The sequence below is a fragment of the Sus scrofa genome, chromosome 13, assembly GCF_054392235.1.
Source record: "Sus scrofa isolate SSC_HxYL_T2T_F1_AM1 chromosome 13, Sscrofa_HxYL_maternal_Yorkshire_Landrace_v2.0, whole genome shotgun sequence".
Taxonomy (NCBI): Eukaryota; Metazoa; Chordata; class Mammalia; order Artiodactyla; family Suidae; genus Sus; species Sus scrofa.
The window spans coordinates 37,852,325-37,871,615 of NC_139395.1; the positions used below are offsets into that span (position 1 = coordinate 37,852,325).

Genomic DNA, 19,291 nt, shown 5'->3' on the forward strand with positions numbered 1-19,291 from the left:
GACATGGCTCCGATCTGGCATTGCTGTGGCTGTGGTGTAGGCCAGCGGCTACAGCTCTGATTAGATCCCTAGCCTGGGAAACGCCATATGCCGCGGGTGCGACCCTAAAAAGACAAAAGACAAAAAAAAAAAAAAAAAAAAAAAAAGATTTACTTGAGACTAAATTATTCTGTTTTATTAGCCCCGGAGATGTCACACACTCATTGTCGTGTCTCCGAGCTCATAGGGCTTTGGTCCAGGATTGACTTCAGACTAGTTTCCTCTGCAGCATCACTATCAGGTGCTCTTCTGACAAGGACAAGAACTCATCTAAATTATGCCATCGTTTAGAAAGTTATCTTTACATTGAGCCTATATTTGCCTTATGGTTGTTACAGGTTCTGCCTTCTAGCTAGACCTGTGAGAGTCCCTCACTTGAGATAATCCTGGTGGCAGCAAAAACCTTTGTGTGGGAGGAAGTCCCACCTGCCGTCATGGTTTTGTGGAGTTAGCAGGGACACTCAGGCACAGGAACTGGAGACCTTCTTCTTTGTCCTTACAGATACAGCAGAGGGTGTCTCCCAGGAACTCATTTCTGCTGGCCTCGTCGATGGAAGGGATTTAGTAATAGGTAACTACTTTGTGTTCTGCTCTTGTGTTCCCATGTCTCTGCATATATACTTAGGATCTGAAACCAGACTTTTATTCCCCTGGGTAGGTCTAATGGTTCTTGGAATGGTTCTTAGTTTTGCTGGAATAACAGGTACAGGGGACAGGTTCTTATAAAAAAGAAAATCTCGTTTCTGAGTTTCCTTTGTGACCCCTGATGATAGTAAATGAAAACTTACCCAGGCCTCTGGGAGACTCTGCTAGAAACCATGACAGAAGTCATAGAGTAAGCTTGGCCGTACCTAATCCATTTTGAAGGATAAACTCAACCCTTATGGAGCTAAGAGATAAGCAAAAATCATTAGAGATTTAGTCCTAAAAAAAAACAGGAAATGAGTTCCTGTCGTGGCGCAGTGGTTAACGAATCCAGCTAGGAACCATGAGGTTTCAGGTTTGATCCCTGGCCTTGCTCAGTGGGTTAAGGATCCAGCGTTACCGTGAGCTGTGGTGTAAGTTGCAGCCTTGGCTCGGATCCTGAGTACCTGTGGCTCTGGCGTAGGCTAGTGGCTACAGCTCTGATTTGACACCTATCCTGGGAACCTCCATATGCCGAGGGAGTGGCCCAAGAAATGGCAAAAAGACAAAAAACAAAAACAAAAAAACAGGAAATAAGAAAAGGCACAGTCAGGCCATGGGTGCATATTACTAAAGGAAAAGGCTATCATCTAGGGCAAGTCAGCAGTTTCAAAGGGCAAAATAGTTTAAGGTCTGCTATATGTGGACCACATACAGTGTCTGTTATTTTTTTGCTCACACCCCCACCCCTCGCCTCACCCCAAGTGTCTGTTTTTAAACCATTCCTAGCTCACAGAACAGAAACAAGCCAAGGGCCATAGCTGGCCAGTTCCCATTCAAGGGTTTTCTGCCCAACAAATAGGCAAATCATGCCTCTTTCACTTGAGTGTCTTTCCTAATTTAATATAGCATCTTAAAGTTAATTTCTCAGTGAATCAAGATTTATTTTGCTACTTGGAGTTGAGTTTTAAAAAAACCTTTCTGGAGTTCCGTTGTGGCTCAGCAGTAACAAATCTGACTAGTGTCCATGAGGATGTAGGTTCGATCCCTGGCCTTGCTCAGTGGGTTAAGAATTCAGTGTTGCTGTGGCTTAGGCTGGCAGCTGTAACGCCAGTTCACCCCTAGCCTGGGAATTGCCATATGCCACAGGTGCGGCCCTAAAAAAAAAAAAAAAAAAAAAAATTAAAAATAGGAAAAAACTTCTGTTCGGGGAGTGATTTATCTTTCTGCTTCTATTTTGATATAGAAGATTCTGAATTACCATTTAAATTTTTTAAATAAGGTTGAAAGTGTATTTACTGAGTTTCTCATTACTTTCTCTGTTTGTATGATTACAGTGGCAGCTAATTTGCAGAAAATTGTGGAAGAACCCCAGTCAAATCGTTCTGTCACTTTCAAACTGGTATTCATCCCTTTCTTCTTGTTAAACCATCTCACCTTTTGCACACCAGTGGCCTCCTCAGACCAACTTCCCTATTCTTTGAGTGATAAGAGTATTAAAAGATGGTGGATTGTGTTTGTTTAGCTTCCCCAGTGCCTTGAGCTGATGTCTCCCTCAGTAGCTTCCCTTCTCCTCTCCTTCCAGAAAGCCTCCTACCCAAGGCCCTTGATTATTTATTCTCAAGAGAGATTGTTAATGAACCTGATTCCACTTTTGTATCCAGACTCCATCTTTTCTGGAAGAAATACCATTATCAACCTCTTGTTTGTATCCCAGGGACCTGTCCCCCACTGCCCTCCCTCCTGCAGTCCTCGTATCAGTTTTAATTGCCACCTGTAATTTTGTTTATAACTAGCCACAGCTTCTCATTTTGTTTGGTTCTTAGGCATCTGGTGTTGAAGGCTCGGATATTCCTGATGACAGTAAACTAATAGGATTTGCCCAGCTCAGCATCAGCTAAAACACAGCCCTGGAAGAGGCGGCCTAAGGAGATTCCACACATGCGTATCTCTGTTGCTTCTGTTGGCCTAAACCCACTACTGCCAAAGAACCCAGCAACAAACCTCCCAGCTAGGAGCTTTAGAGGTCTGTCTTTATGTTTTTCCTGCCATCATTACCCTTTTTCCCATAGGGCAAGAAAAGTTGGATCACCAGTGGCCAGCATCCCTTTAAGGAGTTCCGTTGGTAAACGTACTGCACATGTTCCCTGTCTTCCTGCATCTAAGAAGTGGCCTGGGTGCCTCAGAGCCCAGAGGGGAGGTCTGTCAGTCTTGCCTTACTCCAGTGATGGCGCTGGGTGCAAAGTAACAGCTGTGTTGGGCCTCCTCACCCTGCTTACTCTCCCACACCTGACAGGAGTGGGCATCTTAGGATATCTCTTCACCACCGAAGTAGCATTTCAGAGTTGATTGTTCAGCCGGAGCCCAGAGGATTTAATTTAGTGATTTTTTTTTTTTTTTTTCTTTTTGTATCTGCTATGAATTCTAGCAACCTATGTTAGGAAAAAGCACAGCCTCAGATGGAGGCAGCCTAAACTGTGTTCTAGTTTTGTTCATGACGTTTCTAAGCATTTTGCTGAAGCTGCTCTCAGGCACCCCTCTTCATTACTCCCTCCAGAAAGGGTTGCTAGCCTTAACTTCAGCTGGTGCAAAACATCTGACTGTAATCGAACATCAGCCATTGGATCCTTCACAGTGGAACTTTGGACTATTTTTAGAGAAAACATCAAGTAATGGCTTGTGGAAGAGAATTTTCCCAGCAGAGGTTTTTGAACAGGAGAAATCATAACTCATATCATTGTGGAAGTGTTTATTTTCAAACCTTAAAAATTTGAAGAAAAACTGCTCCTTGATCCTCCCATGAAAATCAATTTGCCTGGCCTCCAAGTCCTGAGGAAATGCAGGCTGAGATTTCTACAGCAATAAAGGAGATTCACACTGGGCCAGAGAGGCCTGCCTTCTGCCCCCTCTCCTGCACTGACCCTTTGGAGGGGGTCCACACTTCTGTGCGCTGAACCTGACCCAAGATGGAAAGTGAAACCACATGTGCCGTGACTTTTAGGATTTATGAGTAGACAGTGTTCGTTTTGATTTTCTACAGAAATAATATAAATTATTCTCTAGGTTTAAAAAAGAGCACTCATAATGCAATATGTGAATCATCAGTGGAGTTGATTTTTCTTTTTTTCCTACTGTTTCACAGCCCTAGTAGTGAGGGCTATCTGTCTAACTGCAGATAGCCCTAACAAGTTTTGTAAATAAAACAGATCCTCAATCTGGCCTTAAAGTGACACACAAAGATGGGCTTTGGCCCCATGGAAAGGGGAGAGTTGCTCCTTAGAGAATCATGGTAGCCCTCCAGCATTGTTGGTCTGTGAATAACAAGATTGCTTTACCTAGTTTTCTCTTGGAGCACCTGGGAAAGCCTTCCCTACAACTGACTTGCTACAGTTTTGTTTCATTCTGGGCTTGTAGTTTTAGTCATGGGCTTTCTTCACCTGCCCTGGATATAGTGGCTTGTTGGGAAAAGATGGCTGTTGGCAAGAAAAGGAGGGGATGGTTTGGGATGGGGGTTGGGAGGAAAATAGATTAGATGTTCAGATACCAAAGTCCAAGGTTGCAGCAAGATTAGTAAAAGGAAGGAGCCTGCTGAGCCTGGAGAAAGAAAAGATTGATCAGCTTTCTGGACAGATATTTAGCTTTCTCTTTTCCTTTTTTCTTTTTCTTTTTCTTTTTTTTTTTTTTTAGAAGAGGGTTGGGGGAACAAGGACAGGAAGGTAGGAGTAAATAATGAAAAAGGGATAGTGTCTTTGGTACAGACTAGTGGCTTACCTTGGAATGTGTGTTTTGATTTCAAATCAGCCCATCATAACCTACTTATTTATGAATACAAAGGGTGGTGGCATCACTATTCTGCCTTTTATTTGGAGGTGGTTTTGAGAGCCTAGGCTTGGAGGAAGCAACAGCCTATCCCCCTGTTCAATTTCTCTAGCCAGCCGTTATCTTTGAACTGCAGTGGGACAGCTGTGACAATAGAAGTGGGCTGGGGCTTTCTTTTTGTTTTCCATTCACCTTTTGCCCTGCTGGGAATTAGGAGCCAGATACCAAGCCCCAGAACAGTGTTATTTCTTCTTCTGCATGATGTATGGTAGACTCCCTTTGCCGACTTGTACGGTGATGCTGAAAAAATGAGTGAACAGAAGCTTCCCAAGTGGGACAGCACGTGACCTAGTGAGCAAACCTCACTTCTCCCCAGCAGCGGTGGTTCAGGATTCACCTGTTTCCCTAGGGCCTCAGAATGCCCTGGTCCCTGGGGTAGGGACTGACTGAGCACAAGGTAACATGTGCCAATGCTATTTGTGAAATGTATGGTCTTTTTAAATGACTAATGGATTTCTTGGGTTTTTTTCCTGCTTACATTTTGAGCAAAATCCTAGAGCCAGCCCATATTCTAATAATCTGGAGGACAGAATAATGGTATATCACTAAATGGAGGTTCCTCCTTGTGTCGTGTACTAGATTATGGAAGATGTAAAATATTTGACTTTTCCCCCTTCCCTTTTTTTTTCTCTTTTGACTTTGTACTTTGCTGCATGTTTCATTCATTTTTAATCAATAAAGAATAAATTGTCTGTCTTGGTGGAAGGATTCTTGACTTTAGTGGCTTTTGGTAGGAGCAGTGGGAAGTGGGTCAAGATATCACTACTAACTTCAATTTTCGTGGGATGAGAGAAAAGCCACTAACTAAAAAAAGATAAAGAGCATGAGTTAATCTACAAATTATCTAGAAGAACTTAAAACCATTGTACAAATGGAGAAACTGAAATCTCAGAAGAGAGAGTTATCTGCCTAGGGAAATTTGTTAGGGTGGGATGTGGAACTCCAGCACTGATATTCTGTGTTTAATTCTGCTCATGCTACTGGGCAGGAGAAAGATCCCAGATTCAAGCCCTTGGGAGTCTCTGACAGATCTAAGAACTGTTGCTTTTCAGTTTGTTCAGCTTTTTATCTGCTGGAACAGAGTGACAACTTTCAAGCCGTTTACATTTTGGAGCAGAAACCAGAACTCCTATCCCCTATTTTTATTACTAGAGTCCTTCTCAGACTTCAAAGAGACTTGAGATACCATCCAGTGCTTCTCTATAGGCGATGTTTGTGGAATACCCTCCCCCACCCCCACCTATACACCAACACACCAACACAGGTGACTGCCAGTGATTGTGTGTTCATTCAGCTTATGCAGCTCCAGTGGTTAGAACACTCTTGTTACACCTCTCTTTGGTCTTAGTTGTGCCCTTGACCGAAGGCAGGTACAAGGAGAGAAGAAGAGAGAGACAGGCTGTGGGATCTCACAGGAAGGGCCAGAGCAACCTGGTCCTACCCTGCAGTCTCCTAGAAGACAGTGGAGGTGACCAGACTGCTCAGGGACGTCAGAGACCAGCACCTATACTACTTTGAGCTCATCCTCCCAGGTCAGTGAGACCACAGGGTAGGGAAGTCTCTAGGGCTATGATGTGCCTGGGAGGGCTCCCTCAAAGAACAGAGCCAGTTGTGGGCTTAAAGCATCATGGGGAGCCTTCAGCAGACTGGTGGGGAGCGGAGTTAAGAGGGCAAATAAGAGGAGTTCCTGTCATGGTTCAGCGGAAATGAATCTGACTAGGAACCATGAGGTTGAGGGTTTGATCGCTGGCGTCGATTAGTGGCTTAAAGATCTGCATTGCTGTGAGCTGTGGTGTCGTCCAAGATGTGGCTCGGATCTGGCATTGCTGTGGCTGTGGTGTAGGCCGGCAGCAACAGCTCCGACTAGACCCCTAGCCTGGGAATCTCCATATGCCCTCAAAAGACAAAAAAAAAAAGAAGAAGAAGAAGAAGAAGACAAATAAGTTCAGTGGCATTTAGGGGTCATAGTTACAACTGTGGACTGCCTTTGGTTAAGTCCTACTCTTCTATCCAGAGTCTCATCATTTATCTGTGGTTTTAGAATCCCAAGCCAAGCAATGGAAGAACCCTTAGCGACCATCTAGCTCAAGCTTTTCCCTTTACATGGATATAGAAATTGAGGCCAGAGAGGTAGAAGAGGCAGACTGAGGGTCACACCAAATCAGTCGGGGAGCCAAGCTTCCGGTCTTCTGTCTCCAACCCCCTTGCAGCCTTGGAGCTGGAAGCACCAACAGTCCTTTACCTGATCAGAGTGAGGAAACAAGGAGGAGGAGCCCAGACTCCTGTCTCCTCCTCAGTTTCCCCCAAAATGGGAGCACAGAAGTGAGCAATGGCCACTGGTATCATCTGCTTTCTTGGCAGTTCACTCAAGGCTGTGCTAAGGATGAGAACGCACAAGGGAGCCAGGTGAGGAAGAAGAGGTGGGGCTGGGAACAGTGGGGAGTTTGGGATGGGGTGGTCGTGGACCCTTGGCTGTGCCTTCCAGCCTCTGCCCTGCCTGGACCCTCCCTTCATGCTGACTACTTAAGAGGCAGCGGATACAGGCCCACTGTATCCAGAACTGCCCTGCACAGCCTTGCTCCTTGCATTCCCTTGACCCATGCACCTCTACTCATCTCTTAAAATGGTTCAAAATCAAAACACTTGAAAAGGCTTTTCTGATGCATATACCAGCAAATATGTGAATGTCAGTGTGATACACAAGCGTGTTTTGTACCCCACCTCCCATAATTGAACTAGATGTCTTCCAAGCCCTGGGTCTACCTCCAGTAAGACTGGAGGGCAAAAGGGCAAAAAGGGTGAGGGCCTTTATCTTTGAGAAGGTCCTGTTGTCAGAGGTCCTACCTTCTCTTAGTCCCCAGTCCTGTAAGAATCTTGACCTACCAGCCACCTCGCTATGCCTCATCCCAACCTTGACTCCCGCCCAGTTATAGGAATGACCCCCCAAAATGGGGGCTTCCACAGCTGGGGCTGCAGCTTTGTCCTTTGTCCGCCTATTCTCCCCAAGGTTGCCCAGGGTAGCTGGGGCTGCTCTTGGGCAGCTTGCATTTGTTTTTATCTTGGGAGGGTGTTAATGATTTCTTCCTTAAGAAGATAGAGACAAAGATGCTCCTGTTAGCCCTTCCGTAATCAGCCTCCATTCTTGAATTGTCTTTGATGCAGAAAGGAAAGGCATTTATGCCCTTCATGGGTCTCCTTGCTTTGATACTACCCTGAGATTGACTGGTACTGCCACCACTGCATGCTAGAGACCCTGCAGGGAAAAATAAGACCAGGGTCATGAGACCAGATTGGTCTGCTGGCAGAGTTAACATGTAGCCTGTGTCATTGCTACTCTGCTAAATTATCCCCCACTGCCCTGCAGTGTTGAAACTACTCTCAGAATTTGGATTCTCTCATAATGGCAGGGGTTTGTGCTGGTGTGAATTGTAGAGGATATTACAGTTAGTTAGGGGTGTTGTTGCTGTGCACCACATAACATTTGGCTAAAGCTTGCTGATATGTGCCTGGCCTGAGAATTTCCTCTTGTGGTGCCTGTCACCCAGTCTGTAAAACATCCTCAGGTCCTCCAAGCCAGAGTCATGGACTTTTTTTTTTTTTTTGCTTTTTATGGCCGCACCTGCGGCATATAGCATTTCCCAGGCTAGGGGTCAAATCAGAGCTACAGCTGCCGGCCTACACCACAGCCACAGCAACAAGGGATCTGAACTGTGTCTGCGATCTACACCATAGCTCATGGCAACGCTGGATCTCTGACGCACCAAGCAAGGCCAGGTAGCAAACCTGCGCATCCTCATGGTTACTAGTCAGATTAATTTCCGCTGAGCCATGGTGGGAACTCCCTGAACTCTTTTTCATAATATTTTATCATTCCTAGACCAGAGCTAGATAACTGAGATGTTACAGTTGGAGTCAGGTGAGGCTGGATTAAACATTAACGGAGCTGCCACCACTGCCCAGAAGAACCAGTGCCCGAGTGAGCTGCAGAGCTGTCTGGTGGTCCCTACTAAGGAGGTGGTGACCAGTGACCATGGCTCACTTTTCCGAGGTCCTGGCTGAAATCGGCACCTTTGGTCGCTTCCAGGTACAGCTATTGATACTGCTGAGTGTCCCCAACTTCCTGACTGCCTTCTACATGTTTGCTCAGGTCTTCATGGTCCTGGATGAGACCCACCACTGTTCAGTGGCCTGGGTCAAGAACCAGACTCTGAACCTGAGCACTGCTGAGCAACTGGCACTGAGTGTGCCACTGGATGCTGCAGGCAGCCCCGAGCCCTGCCTCATGTTTCAGCCACCCCCTGACGGTGCCAGCCTGGAAGACATCCTTAGCCACCGTTTCAACAAGACACAGCCTTGCAAGACAGGCTGGGTCTATCCTGAAGGCCGGCCCCGGTCCCTAATGAATGAGGTAAGGCTGCCCTTTGGTCCGTGTTTGTGCCTGTTTGGGGTCTGTCAGCTCTTCTGCCTGACTCTCTGCTCTCAGTCCCTGGGGTGGCTGCCTCTATAGCTGTTCATGCACCCCCTGTCTGAATGACCATTGGTCCCCTGTCTTTCTCTTTGTCCTTTGCCTGCTGGCCCATCTTCCTCTCTATCCATTTCCTCTGTATGGAGCATCTGCCCATCTATCGTTCATCTCTGCCTGTCTTCCCAATTGTCTCTCCTGTCCTCATGCCTCTCTCTCTCTCCCATGTTCCCATCTGCCTGTCCATTTACCTTGGTCTTTCTGTCCACCCCTGCACGTCTGCCTGCTTATCTTCTGTGTTTAACTAACCCTCTGATGCTACCCTTTCCCTATCCACTCATCTGCCTTCCTGATTGCTTGATTCCAGCTTCCTGCCTTCAGGCTGTCTCTCTAGATCTTTGCCTGCCCACCTGCCTCTGAGATGCTGGAGGACACTCAGAACTCCGGGACTTGTCCCGCACATAACTGAGCATTTGCTTTTGCTTAGTGCATTCTCTTAGGCAGGACTGAGAGATCAGTGGCAAGGGTCCTACCACAGCCACCTCAGAGCAGGCAGGGCTGCCTCCCACACACTACAGAATGGGGAGATGATGTGGCCAGAGCAACATAAAGATTTGAGGGTGGATCTGGGAGTCTTATTCAGGACCCCTGCTGCCCAGTTCCTAGTGGGAATCAGGGAGCACAGATAGCCTAGAAAGCTGAGGGGCAGGTGTTGAAGATCTGTGCAGTGCTCACCTCTGCAGTGACAAGTCCCAAGCCTTCACGGAGGGTAATCTGGAGCCCGGAGAATAAACATTCCCTTTTTAATATGTGACCATGGGAGTCCTCTTGTGGTGCAGCAGGTTAAGAATTTACCGTTGTCACTGCAGGGGCTCAGGTCACTGCTGTGGTGTGGGATCTATCCCTGACCCAAAAATTTCCACATTCCACTAGCGTGGCAAAAAACAAACAAATAAGCAAACAAATTGTGACCATAAACCTGACCCCCAGGCCCTGACCCTTCACCTCATTCCATCCCAAGGAGGAATAGTGGCCTTTGAACTCTGCTCACCCTTGGATCTAGCCCAGCCTAGGCTGGTCTGACTCAGTACCCTTTCCATCATCTCCCCAGCATCACCCGATAGGTCGGGTCTTCATTGGTCCGTAGATGCTGTGGGGGTGCTTACCTCTATACATACTCATAAACTCTGTCCATCTGGCCACATATCACCACCCTTAAAGCCCAGGCTGACTTCCAGAATGCTCAGGGCAAACTCTACCCTTGTTCACAGCCACTATTGGACTATTCATGCAACGATATCCAACCAACACCCACTGAGCATTAACTACCCAAGGAACGGTCAGAGACAGAGGCACCCTCTTTGCCTTCTTCAGGAACCCAGGAAGATCTGGGCTCCTTGTAGAGGGACAAAGGACTAGGTGGGCTCTCAGCCTCGAATTTGCTTCTTCCTGAAGAGGGAATGGATGGGAAACTCCCTGAAAGTGTTGGTTTGTGAGCTGGTCACCAAGGGACCAGATGGTTGTTGGAGAAGGGGAGAAGGCCTTTGTAGATAGAGAACAGCAAAAGAATGACCTGGTAACAGGAAGCAGATCCCATGTCTGGGAAGAAGCAGTAACATGCTGTGCCTGGGGTAGGGCTGGGCAAGTGAATGGATGTTCTCAAGGATTTAGGGATCTCTCTTTATTTTCAGTCACCAACTTAGACTTTGCTGACCCTGGGGTTGGACCTTGGCCCTCTTAGCCTTTCCCTTACCTGCTTCCAATGACTGGGACTCCCAAGGAAATGTACACTTTTGGTGCTTTGTGCCCCGAATTATATGACAACCCCACACTCTGTTCCAGAGTGAGGCTACCTTGTGTGAGGGCTCCACCTCTGTTTCCTAAATGTCAACAGGGGAGCTGCTACTGCCTCGAAGGACTCCCTCTGAGCTGACATCCCAAGTTTCCTTACTCTAACTAGCAGCTTCACATGTAAGCTGAAACATAATCTGAATTTGAGAAGAAAATAGCATATTTCTTTATAGGCTGTGTGCTCGTGAAGGACAGAGCACATTTCTCAGTCTACCTGTCCACACAAATATCTGAAAAGGAAGGGAACTAGCCCATCAGCGAATAGCAGCAATAGCATGGTTTGTCCTAGGACCAAGGAAGAAATGGGGGGGAAGGGGAAGCAGAGAGAAAATAGCCATTTCTAGGGTCTAGAACGCAAAAATGCCTGGCCTGTGTGAGCAATGGGGACATAAAAAGGGGGAGAGGGAAAAGGCAAGAACCAACTCTTTCAGATAGAGTGCTGAGGAATTGGGCCTTTCCTCTAGAGACCAGAGGGAGCCATTGATGGTTTTGGATGGGGGAAGGAGGTGTGATGGGATATGCCCCAAGAAGTGGGCCTGGGATTCTGTGAGCCACTGTGTGAGGCAGGCCTCAGACAGAACTGCGCACAGGAGGCATTAAGGCCTGCGAGGTTGATGACTTGATGACCAGTGTCCCAAGTTGGGACCCTCTTTATCTCTGTCCCATCTGCAACATGATACCACCATGTGAACTTGGGTAGGTCTTGGCATCTCTCCAAGGCTCTGTCACTTCTGTAGAACAGAGGAGATGATAAGCCTTCACGCGGTTAGGAGGAGGATTTGATAAGATAGGAGATGTCTAACCCCAAGGAGGTAGTAAATAGTGTCCACTGAGCAGGATGGCAGCCTTGGAGGACTCGCATGGCACAGGGACCAGGGCACCCTCCCTGAGCTAACATTTGCTGACAGCACAGCCAATGTGCTAAGCGTGTTATATGGGCTAATTCCTTTAATCCTATCAGGCTCCAGTACTATGGTGTCTGTTTCATCCCCATTTTGAACATGGGAAAACAAAACTTTAGCAGATCAGCTAACAGATTGTGTGTGGGAGGAGCGGGGGGGCACACATGTGCATGCATACACACAGGGCTTTGTGTTCTTCCATCATAATCTGCTTCTGCACGGGATCTGCAAGGGCTCCTTAGGATTCTGATTGCCTATGAATGGTGGCAGTTTTGCAGGGATCTTGCAACCAGTTGGGAAAAGTTGGGAAGACCCAAGGAGGTCACAGTGGTGCCATGTTGCAGAGAAGAGACCTGATTTGTCAAGAAGACACAGTTAGTGACTGTCGTATGTTCCCAAATTTTGCGTCCTTAGTGGGTCACTCATTTTTTTTTCCAGTTTATTTTTATTTTTTCCCTTATAGTTGATTTACCAGGTCACTAATTTTACACGGCATCTTCAGGCCAAAAAAATACCTAACATTTTCATGTATTAAGTAATTTGTCCTAAGCAACTTAAGAAGGATTTATGTACTAACAACTCAGTGGCTGTTTAAAAAATAATAATACGTAATACACATAAACAGAGAGAAAATTTTCATTTCCTCCTAAAATAAATGCAATTACTTCCTAATAGGATGTACTGGGAATCTCATGACGCCTTGATCCTTGAACCCTACCACCCTCATTTTCTGCTATGAAAACAAGAACAGTGGTGCTTGTTTTCATAGCAACCACCAAAGACACGACTTCAAACAGATACGATATCACCAAAAAGAATTGCGTGAACTCTCTGGAGCTAGCAGTATCACATCAATATTGTATTTCCCTTTATAATTCTAAGTATCGTGTTGTGTGCCCTGAGTTCATGCTGGTGCCCTGAGGTGCCTTGGTATACAGTTTGGGAAGCTGCCCCACTTCTGTCCTGAGAGGCTTGTCTTGGATGGACTAGATGATAAAAAGACTTGCCCCAGCTGCCCCTAGACTCACACCTGCCTGTGTTTGCCCCAGTTTAACCTGGTCTGTGATCGGAAGCACCTGAAGGAGACCTCCCAGTCAGTGTACATGGCTGGCCTTCTCGTTGGGGCGCTCATCTTTGGGCCCCTCTGCGACTGGTAAGAGCCTTGACCAACTCCCCCATCCCCAACACGCTCTTGGGCTCAGGGCCCAGGGCTTGGTTCCCCTCCAGGGCTCCCAGGTGGGGCCATGCATCCTCCCGCAGACTGAGCGCCCAGGGCAGGGCTGGGGGCTGGTCTCTGTTCCTCTTTCCCTCAGACGTTCCCTTCTCGACCTGCCTGTTTGTTACCCCAGGATTGGTCGGAAGATCACTGTGCTGCTCCAGCTGTTACTCTTCGGCATCCTCGGCCTGAGCACAGCCTTTGTGCCCAGCTTTGAGCTCTACATGGCCCTGCGCTTTGCTGTGGCCACAGCCGTTGCTGGATATACCTTCAGCAATATCACCCTCCGTGAGTATATGAGCCCTGAAGCTGTCAGGCTTTGGGGTTTGGGTGGCCACATTCCCACATTGCCTGTAGGACCAGTCAGCAACCTGTACCTCACGTGGTGGCACTGATGGGCCAGGACCACAGCTCCTGACACGTGGCTCTGTGGGTGGCAGGGAGTGAGAGGGCAGGGTCCAGCCCAGCCTCAGCCTCTGTGTTCTCACAGTTACAGAGTGGGTAGGACCCTCTTGGAGGACTCGGACTGTGGTTGTGGCCCAGTGCTCCTTCTCGGTGGGACAGATGGCCTTAGCCGGGCTCGCCTATGGCATCCGGAACTGGAGGCTCCTCCAGATCGCGGGCGCCTCACCTGTCTTTCTGCTCTTCTTCTACATCTGGTGAGGAGGAACTGCCTGGGCATCAGGAGTCACGTCTGGGAGTGGGAGCCTGCAAGGTGTGTGGGGTTGCTGTGTGTTAGAAGGCTCCTGCGGGAGTAGCAAGACTCAGGTCCAGGTCCCAAGGTCACAGCCATTTCCGACCTCCAGGGCTCTGCCGGAATCTGCACGGTGGCTCCTGACCCATGGGAGGGTAGAGGAGGCTAAACAACTGATCCAGAAGGCAGCCTCTGTCAACAGGAAAAAACTCTCTCCTGAGCTCCTGAGCCAGGTACTTGCAGCAGCTGGGCCAGCCCTGCCCCTCATCTGACCACACAGACCTTCCTGCCTGCCCCTCACTCTGCACTTCCCTCCCAGCTGGTCCCAGAGAAGACCGGCCCCACGGGGAATGCCCTGGATCTATTCCGACACCCCCAACTCCGGAAGGTCACCCTGATTCTCTCCTACGTCTGGTGAGTGCAGAGGGGTCCACGGCCCTCCCTGAGGCCCAAGCCAAAGGGCTGCCATTCTCTGTGGATGGTGGCTGTCTGGGCTGGGCTATGCAGAAAACTCTGCATCTCTCCCTGGCTGTGCTCCTATCTCCTGTTGTCACTTCTGGCCAAGGTGGGGTCTCCTGCTAAGTGTGATGGTGTCCCTTCACCCAGCAGTGACACAACATCTTGAACACTCTGTAGGTTCGTGGACAGCCTCGTGTACTATGGCCTGGGCTTCAAGGTGGGGGACTTTGGCCTTGACATCTACCTGACGCAGCTAATCTTTGGAGCGGTTGAGGTGCCTGCCCGCTACTCTAGCATCTTCATGATGGAGAGGTTGGGCCGCAAATGGAGCCAAATGGGGACTCTGCTTCTGGGTGGTCTCATGTGTATTGCCATCATCTTTGTCCCAGCAGGTACCAGGGCTGGCTCCTCCAACTGCCTCCCCTCATGCACCTGCTGCCTTTTGAGGAATGAGGGCTTCTCTGGGTTTGGGTACAGAAGGGGTGAGGAGTTTGGAAGGGCAGGGCAGGGTCAGTGCCCAGGTGATGGGGCTGGCTACTGTCTGTTTGGCTGACTGACATCCTTCACCAGACCTGCCCGTGGTGATCACTGTGCTGGCTCTGGTGGGCAAGTTTGCCACAGCCGCTGGGTTTACTGTGTCCTACGTGTATTCTGCTGAGCTCTACCCCACTGTCATCAGGTAAGGGTTGCAGGTGCAACTCCTGCTCTTCTCCTCCTGAGACCTGATTTGGGCCATCCCTCCTATGCCCTCACGCTATTCCCCAAAGAGCTTACAGAGCTGGCTCTGGGGCAGCAGGGATGGATGGGGCCTGAGGCATGGAGCATTCTGTCTAATCCCAGCTCCCACATTGTCCCCAAAGCAGTGGAGGGCAGATACAGGAGGGACCACACCCTGGGCTTGTCAGGACTGGAACATGGAATAGGTCCAAATTCCGTGAATGGCTCAGAAGGAACACTCTGGAGGGGGCAGGAGGTGGTCAGGAGGTGCAGCCTTTGACCTGAGACTTGATAGGTGAGCAGGCGTGCATCAGGCAGGCAGAGAGGCCTGGAGGTGGAAGACGCAGGCCGCATGATAGGACTAGGAGAAGTTCAGCACTGCAGGAGCAGAAGGCTGGAAGGCTGGGTGGGCGCAGGAGCCTGGAGACCCTGCAGACCTCTGGGGGTCAAATGAGGGGTCTGGGCTCTCCCGGGGAGGTGAGCATGATTGGGGCTGTGGCCCAGTGGGACTGAAGCTGCTCAGCTTGCACTGGCCTTCCTGCAGGCAGACAGGCCTGGGGCTGGTGGGCATCCCCTCAAGGATTGGGGGCATCCTGACACCATTCGTGATCATGCTGGACGAGTACCATGCTGCCGCCCCTATGCTCATCTACGGCATCCTCCCCATCGGGGCTGGCTTACTCTGTGCCCTGCTGCCAGAGACACGTGGCCAATCCCTGAAGGACACCATCCATGACCTGGAGCAAAAGTCCTACCCACGGTGAGCTGCTTGCTGTCTGAAGCCTGAGACCTCCCTTTAGTGGCCTCATCCTTGTCCACTGTTGCCTAGAGGCCCATGTGGCACCCTCATGATTCCCCTGCTCTGGGAAGGGGTGGTGAGGAAGAATAATAAGGGGCCAGTTCCTGGTCAGCCAGTGAGGGCCTTTTACTCCCTCCAGGTCTCAGAAGGACTCAGAAGGGGATTTGGAGGCCTCAGGAAGTACTTCCAGCTCGGGGGTAGCTTTTGGAGCAACCCATACCTCTGACTGTGTCTCCAAAGCCAGATCAGCAGCAGCAGAGAGCTGCCTACACACTCCCCTGGAGACAGCTGGACCTGGGAGCTCAGCCAGCCTTGCTGATGGAGACAGCACTCTGTGAGCTGGCCCCAGAGCCAGCCAGCCACTGCCCAGCCCAGTCCCAAAGACATCCTCCTTGCAAAACCTTTCTCATCCCCAGAGTACCCCCCCTCCCCCCGCCACCCCGGTGCCCTGTTCTAAGTTAGGGTCTTGGGTGTGTCTTGGGCTTAACTTGTTCTCTTGGAAAATATGGTTGCTCTCATCCCCTCCATCTGGGATCCCCCCTGCCAAGATAACACAGTCAAGCCCAGAGCAGAACAGCTGGTAGTGCCTCCCAAGTATGTTTGAGTAGGAAGAGAAACACACTTAAAATTGTGGGCTTTATCCAGGCAGGTGGAGGAAACACTGTGGAAGAAGGGACGGTTTGGAGTTCCCATCATGGTGCAGCGGAAACAAATCTGACTAGGAACCATGGGGTTGCTGGTTTGATCCCTGGCCTCGCTCAGTGGATTAAGGATCCAGTGTTGTTGTGAGATGTGGTGTAGGTCGCAGACATGGCTTGGATCTGGTGTGGCTGTGGCTCTGGCCGGCAGCTATAGCTCTGATTCTACCCCTGGCCTGGGAACCTCCATATGCCATGGATGCGGCCTTAAAAAGCAAAAAAAGAAGAAGAAGAAGGAAAAGGGAAGGTTGTACTTCCTCCAGTAGCTGGACCAGGTCTGTCTGGATAAGGTGGGACATTTGATGCAGCTGAGAGGAGACTGATGCAGGAAGAATGGAAGCTTCAGTCTCTTTCTCTTCAAAGTTTCTCCTTCCCCTGCCCCACCCTCAGGGACCAATGATGGGGAGAGGGAGCGGGTTAGTTCTCTTCCTTTCTGGCCCCTCATGCTTTTTATGCTCTGCTATTCTGGCTCCTGCAGCATCCGTGCAGGCTGAGGGAAAGGGGCAGAGGTCTTCTTACTTGGCAGCCTCTAATGGTAGTTCTTTCTGGACTTGCAGTCATTAATCATCAGTCAGTGGCCCTGGCAGGCTCCGAAAATTCCCTTTTCCACTGGAGTAGTTGAGGGTTCTCAAGTCTCCTCCCAGGACCTCTGCATCAGTCCTTAGTATGAGCAATGTGCTGGCAACAGACCCTGGGGACCCCTCTTCACCTCCTGCCACTGTGTGGCTCCTCTTACTTTAGAGGACAGCCCTCTTAGATGGGGTCCCACCAGGCTCCCTCATGCCAGGCTATCTTCTTCCAGCGTCAATTTGCCCTGAAGGAACACCATACATCCTTATGTCACCCCATGGTGGAAAAAGAGCTCGTTCAGCAAATGACCCCAGTCCCCATGCCTTGACTTCAAAGGCATCTCCAGCCACCCTCCCACCAATGAGGTCCAGTGTTTCCTTCCCACTGGCACTACCAGTCCCCCAAAATGTTCTTTCAGATCCTTCCTCTCACACTCCCACCTGTTAAGCAGCCTGGAGGGATGGTAAGTGTGGGACTATGAATCCAGCATGAAAGCATCCAGCAAAGAAAAACGGCAGGGTGTCATTACAATAATAAAGTTAATTGAAACACTTAAAACCTCCTTTCATGCTCATATCGGTGACAAAGTGGGGTGCTGGCAGCAGAACTGGAAAGAGGCTGGATCTGAAAGCAGGTTAGGAGGTGAAGACCCTTTGAAGCCACTCCCCTGTCCTGTGCCCTGGGTGAGACCTGAGCTTTTTTTTTTTTTTTTAATAAATTTTATTTGGAGTTCCTGTTGTGGTACAGCGGAAACAAATCTGACTCTTATCCAGGTTCCATCCCTGGCCTCACACAGTAGGTTAAGGATCTGGTGTTGCCATGAGCTGTGGTATAGGTCACAGACGTGGCTCAGATCCCATGTGGCTGTGGCATAGGCCAGTAGCACTAATTTGACCCCTAGCCTGGGAATTTCCATATGTCACAGGTGTAGCCCTAAAAAACAAAAATAAATAAATAAATAAATAAATTGTATTGAAGTATAGTTGACTTACAAAGTTGTGTTAGGTTCAGGTGTACAGCAAAATAAGCCAGTTACACATGGACATATATCCATTCTTTTTCAGATTCTTTCCCATATAGGTTATTACATGGTATTGAGTAGAGTTCCCTGTGCTATACAGTAGGTCCTTGTTACCTATGTATTTAATATATATAGTAGTGTGTATATTCAATCCCAACCCGCTAATTTATGAGAACTTAGTTTCTAGATTTCCTTCATCTCTACCCATGAGAAGCCCCCTGGCCACCAGGCCCAGTGCCCATCTCTGCAGAAAGCCTCTGAGATGAAGACCCCTCTATTGGCAATTGTGTGCACTGCATTAGTGTGCAGTGCCTATGGCACCCCCACACTTCCCCAGCCAGCTCCCCTCTCTTCCATGTTGTCTCTAGTGACTCCAGCCCCACTGACCTAGCCCCAACCCCACCCAGCTCCCCCTGTGATCTCAACCCCCTGTCTTTGTTAGTGCTGCTCCTAATCTGGCAGGAGGTCCCATGTGTCAGACTTTCTTTTTTCTTTTTCTTTTTTTTTTTGTCTTTTCTAGGGCCGCTCCTGCGGCATATGGAGGTTCCTGGGCTAGGGGTCTAATCGGAGTTGTAGCTGCCAGCCTACACCACAGACACAGCAACACCAGATCCAAGCCACGTCTGCGACCTACACCACAGCTCAATGGCAATGGCAGATCCTTAACCCACTGAGCAAGGCTAGGGATCAAACCCACAACCTCATGGTTCCTAGTCAGATTCATTAACCACTGCGCCACAATGGGAACTCCATGTCCGACTTTCTTAGAAGGTTCCTCCATCTCCTGACTCTTCCTCTGGTCATGCATTGTCTCATGCCCAGGAGCTGGGGTAAGGGCCTCCTTGCTCCCCATTGCTGCTGCTGGACCATTACGGCTCTTCCTACTTGTAAAAACCTCTTCTGTCTGTCGCTTCCTTGCTCCCACCTCCTGACCTCCAGCTCAGATGGCCTCATTCATCCAGAACTACCTGATTCATATTGACCCTCCCACTCCAGCTCCTACAATCGTTTTGTGAAAATTCTTCTCCACCTCCAATATTTCAAAAATGTCAGGCCTAGCAGTTCCTGCTGTGGTGCATTGGGTTAAGGATCCAGGTTGCTGCAGCTGTGGTGTAATTTGCAGCTATGGCTTGAATTCAGTCCCTGGCCCAGGAATTTCCATATGCCATGGGTGCAGCCAAAAAAAAAAAAAAAAAAAATTTCAGGCCCGTAAGTGAATGAATGAACGAATCTCAAACCAGACATCCTGTTCTCTTGACCACAACATCCCATCCTCTGGCTTGTTTGCCCCAGCCTTCCCTCCTGCCTCCGTCTGCCCAGGCTGAAATAACAAACTTCTCTAGACTGGGCGCCTTAACAA

The 19,291-nt window shown here is 49.1% G+C and overlaps 2 protein-coding genes across 3 annotated transcripts in view; both read left to right on the plus strand.

Annotated features, from left to right (window-relative positions):
- OXSR1 (oxidative stress responsive kinase 1) overlaps positions 1-5,234 on the plus strand; it is a 96,167-nt gene extending 90,933 nt beyond the window's left edge. For both annotated transcript variants that reach the window (XM_084987082.1, NM_214342.2), the window contains 3 exon segments: positions 542-610; positions 2,001-2,065; positions 2,490-5,234. In XM_084987082.1, the coding sequence (XP_084843208.1) occupies positions 542-610; positions 2,001-2,065; positions 2,490-2,564 (209 nt within the window). In that variant the 3' untranslated portion in view covers positions 2,565-5,234.
- A 3,229-nt stretch (positions 5,235-8,463) lies between these two features.
- On the plus strand, positions 8,464-17,895 carry SLC22A13 (solute carrier family 22 member 13). Its single transcript, XM_003132117.4, has 10 exons — positions 8,464-8,950; positions 12,807-12,910; positions 13,107-13,261; positions 13,464-13,632; positions 13,780-13,900; positions 13,987-14,081; positions 14,304-14,518; positions 14,697-14,805; positions 15,388-15,603; positions 15,782-17,895. The coding sequence occupies exons 1-10, from the start codon at positions 8,573-8,575 to the stop codon at positions 15,978-15,980; spliced, it is 1,761 nt and encodes a 586-aa protein (XP_003132165.1). The 5' UTR covers positions 8,464-8,572; the 3' UTR covers positions 15,981-17,895.
- The last annotated feature ends 1,396 nt before the right edge of the window (positions 17,896-19,291 follow it).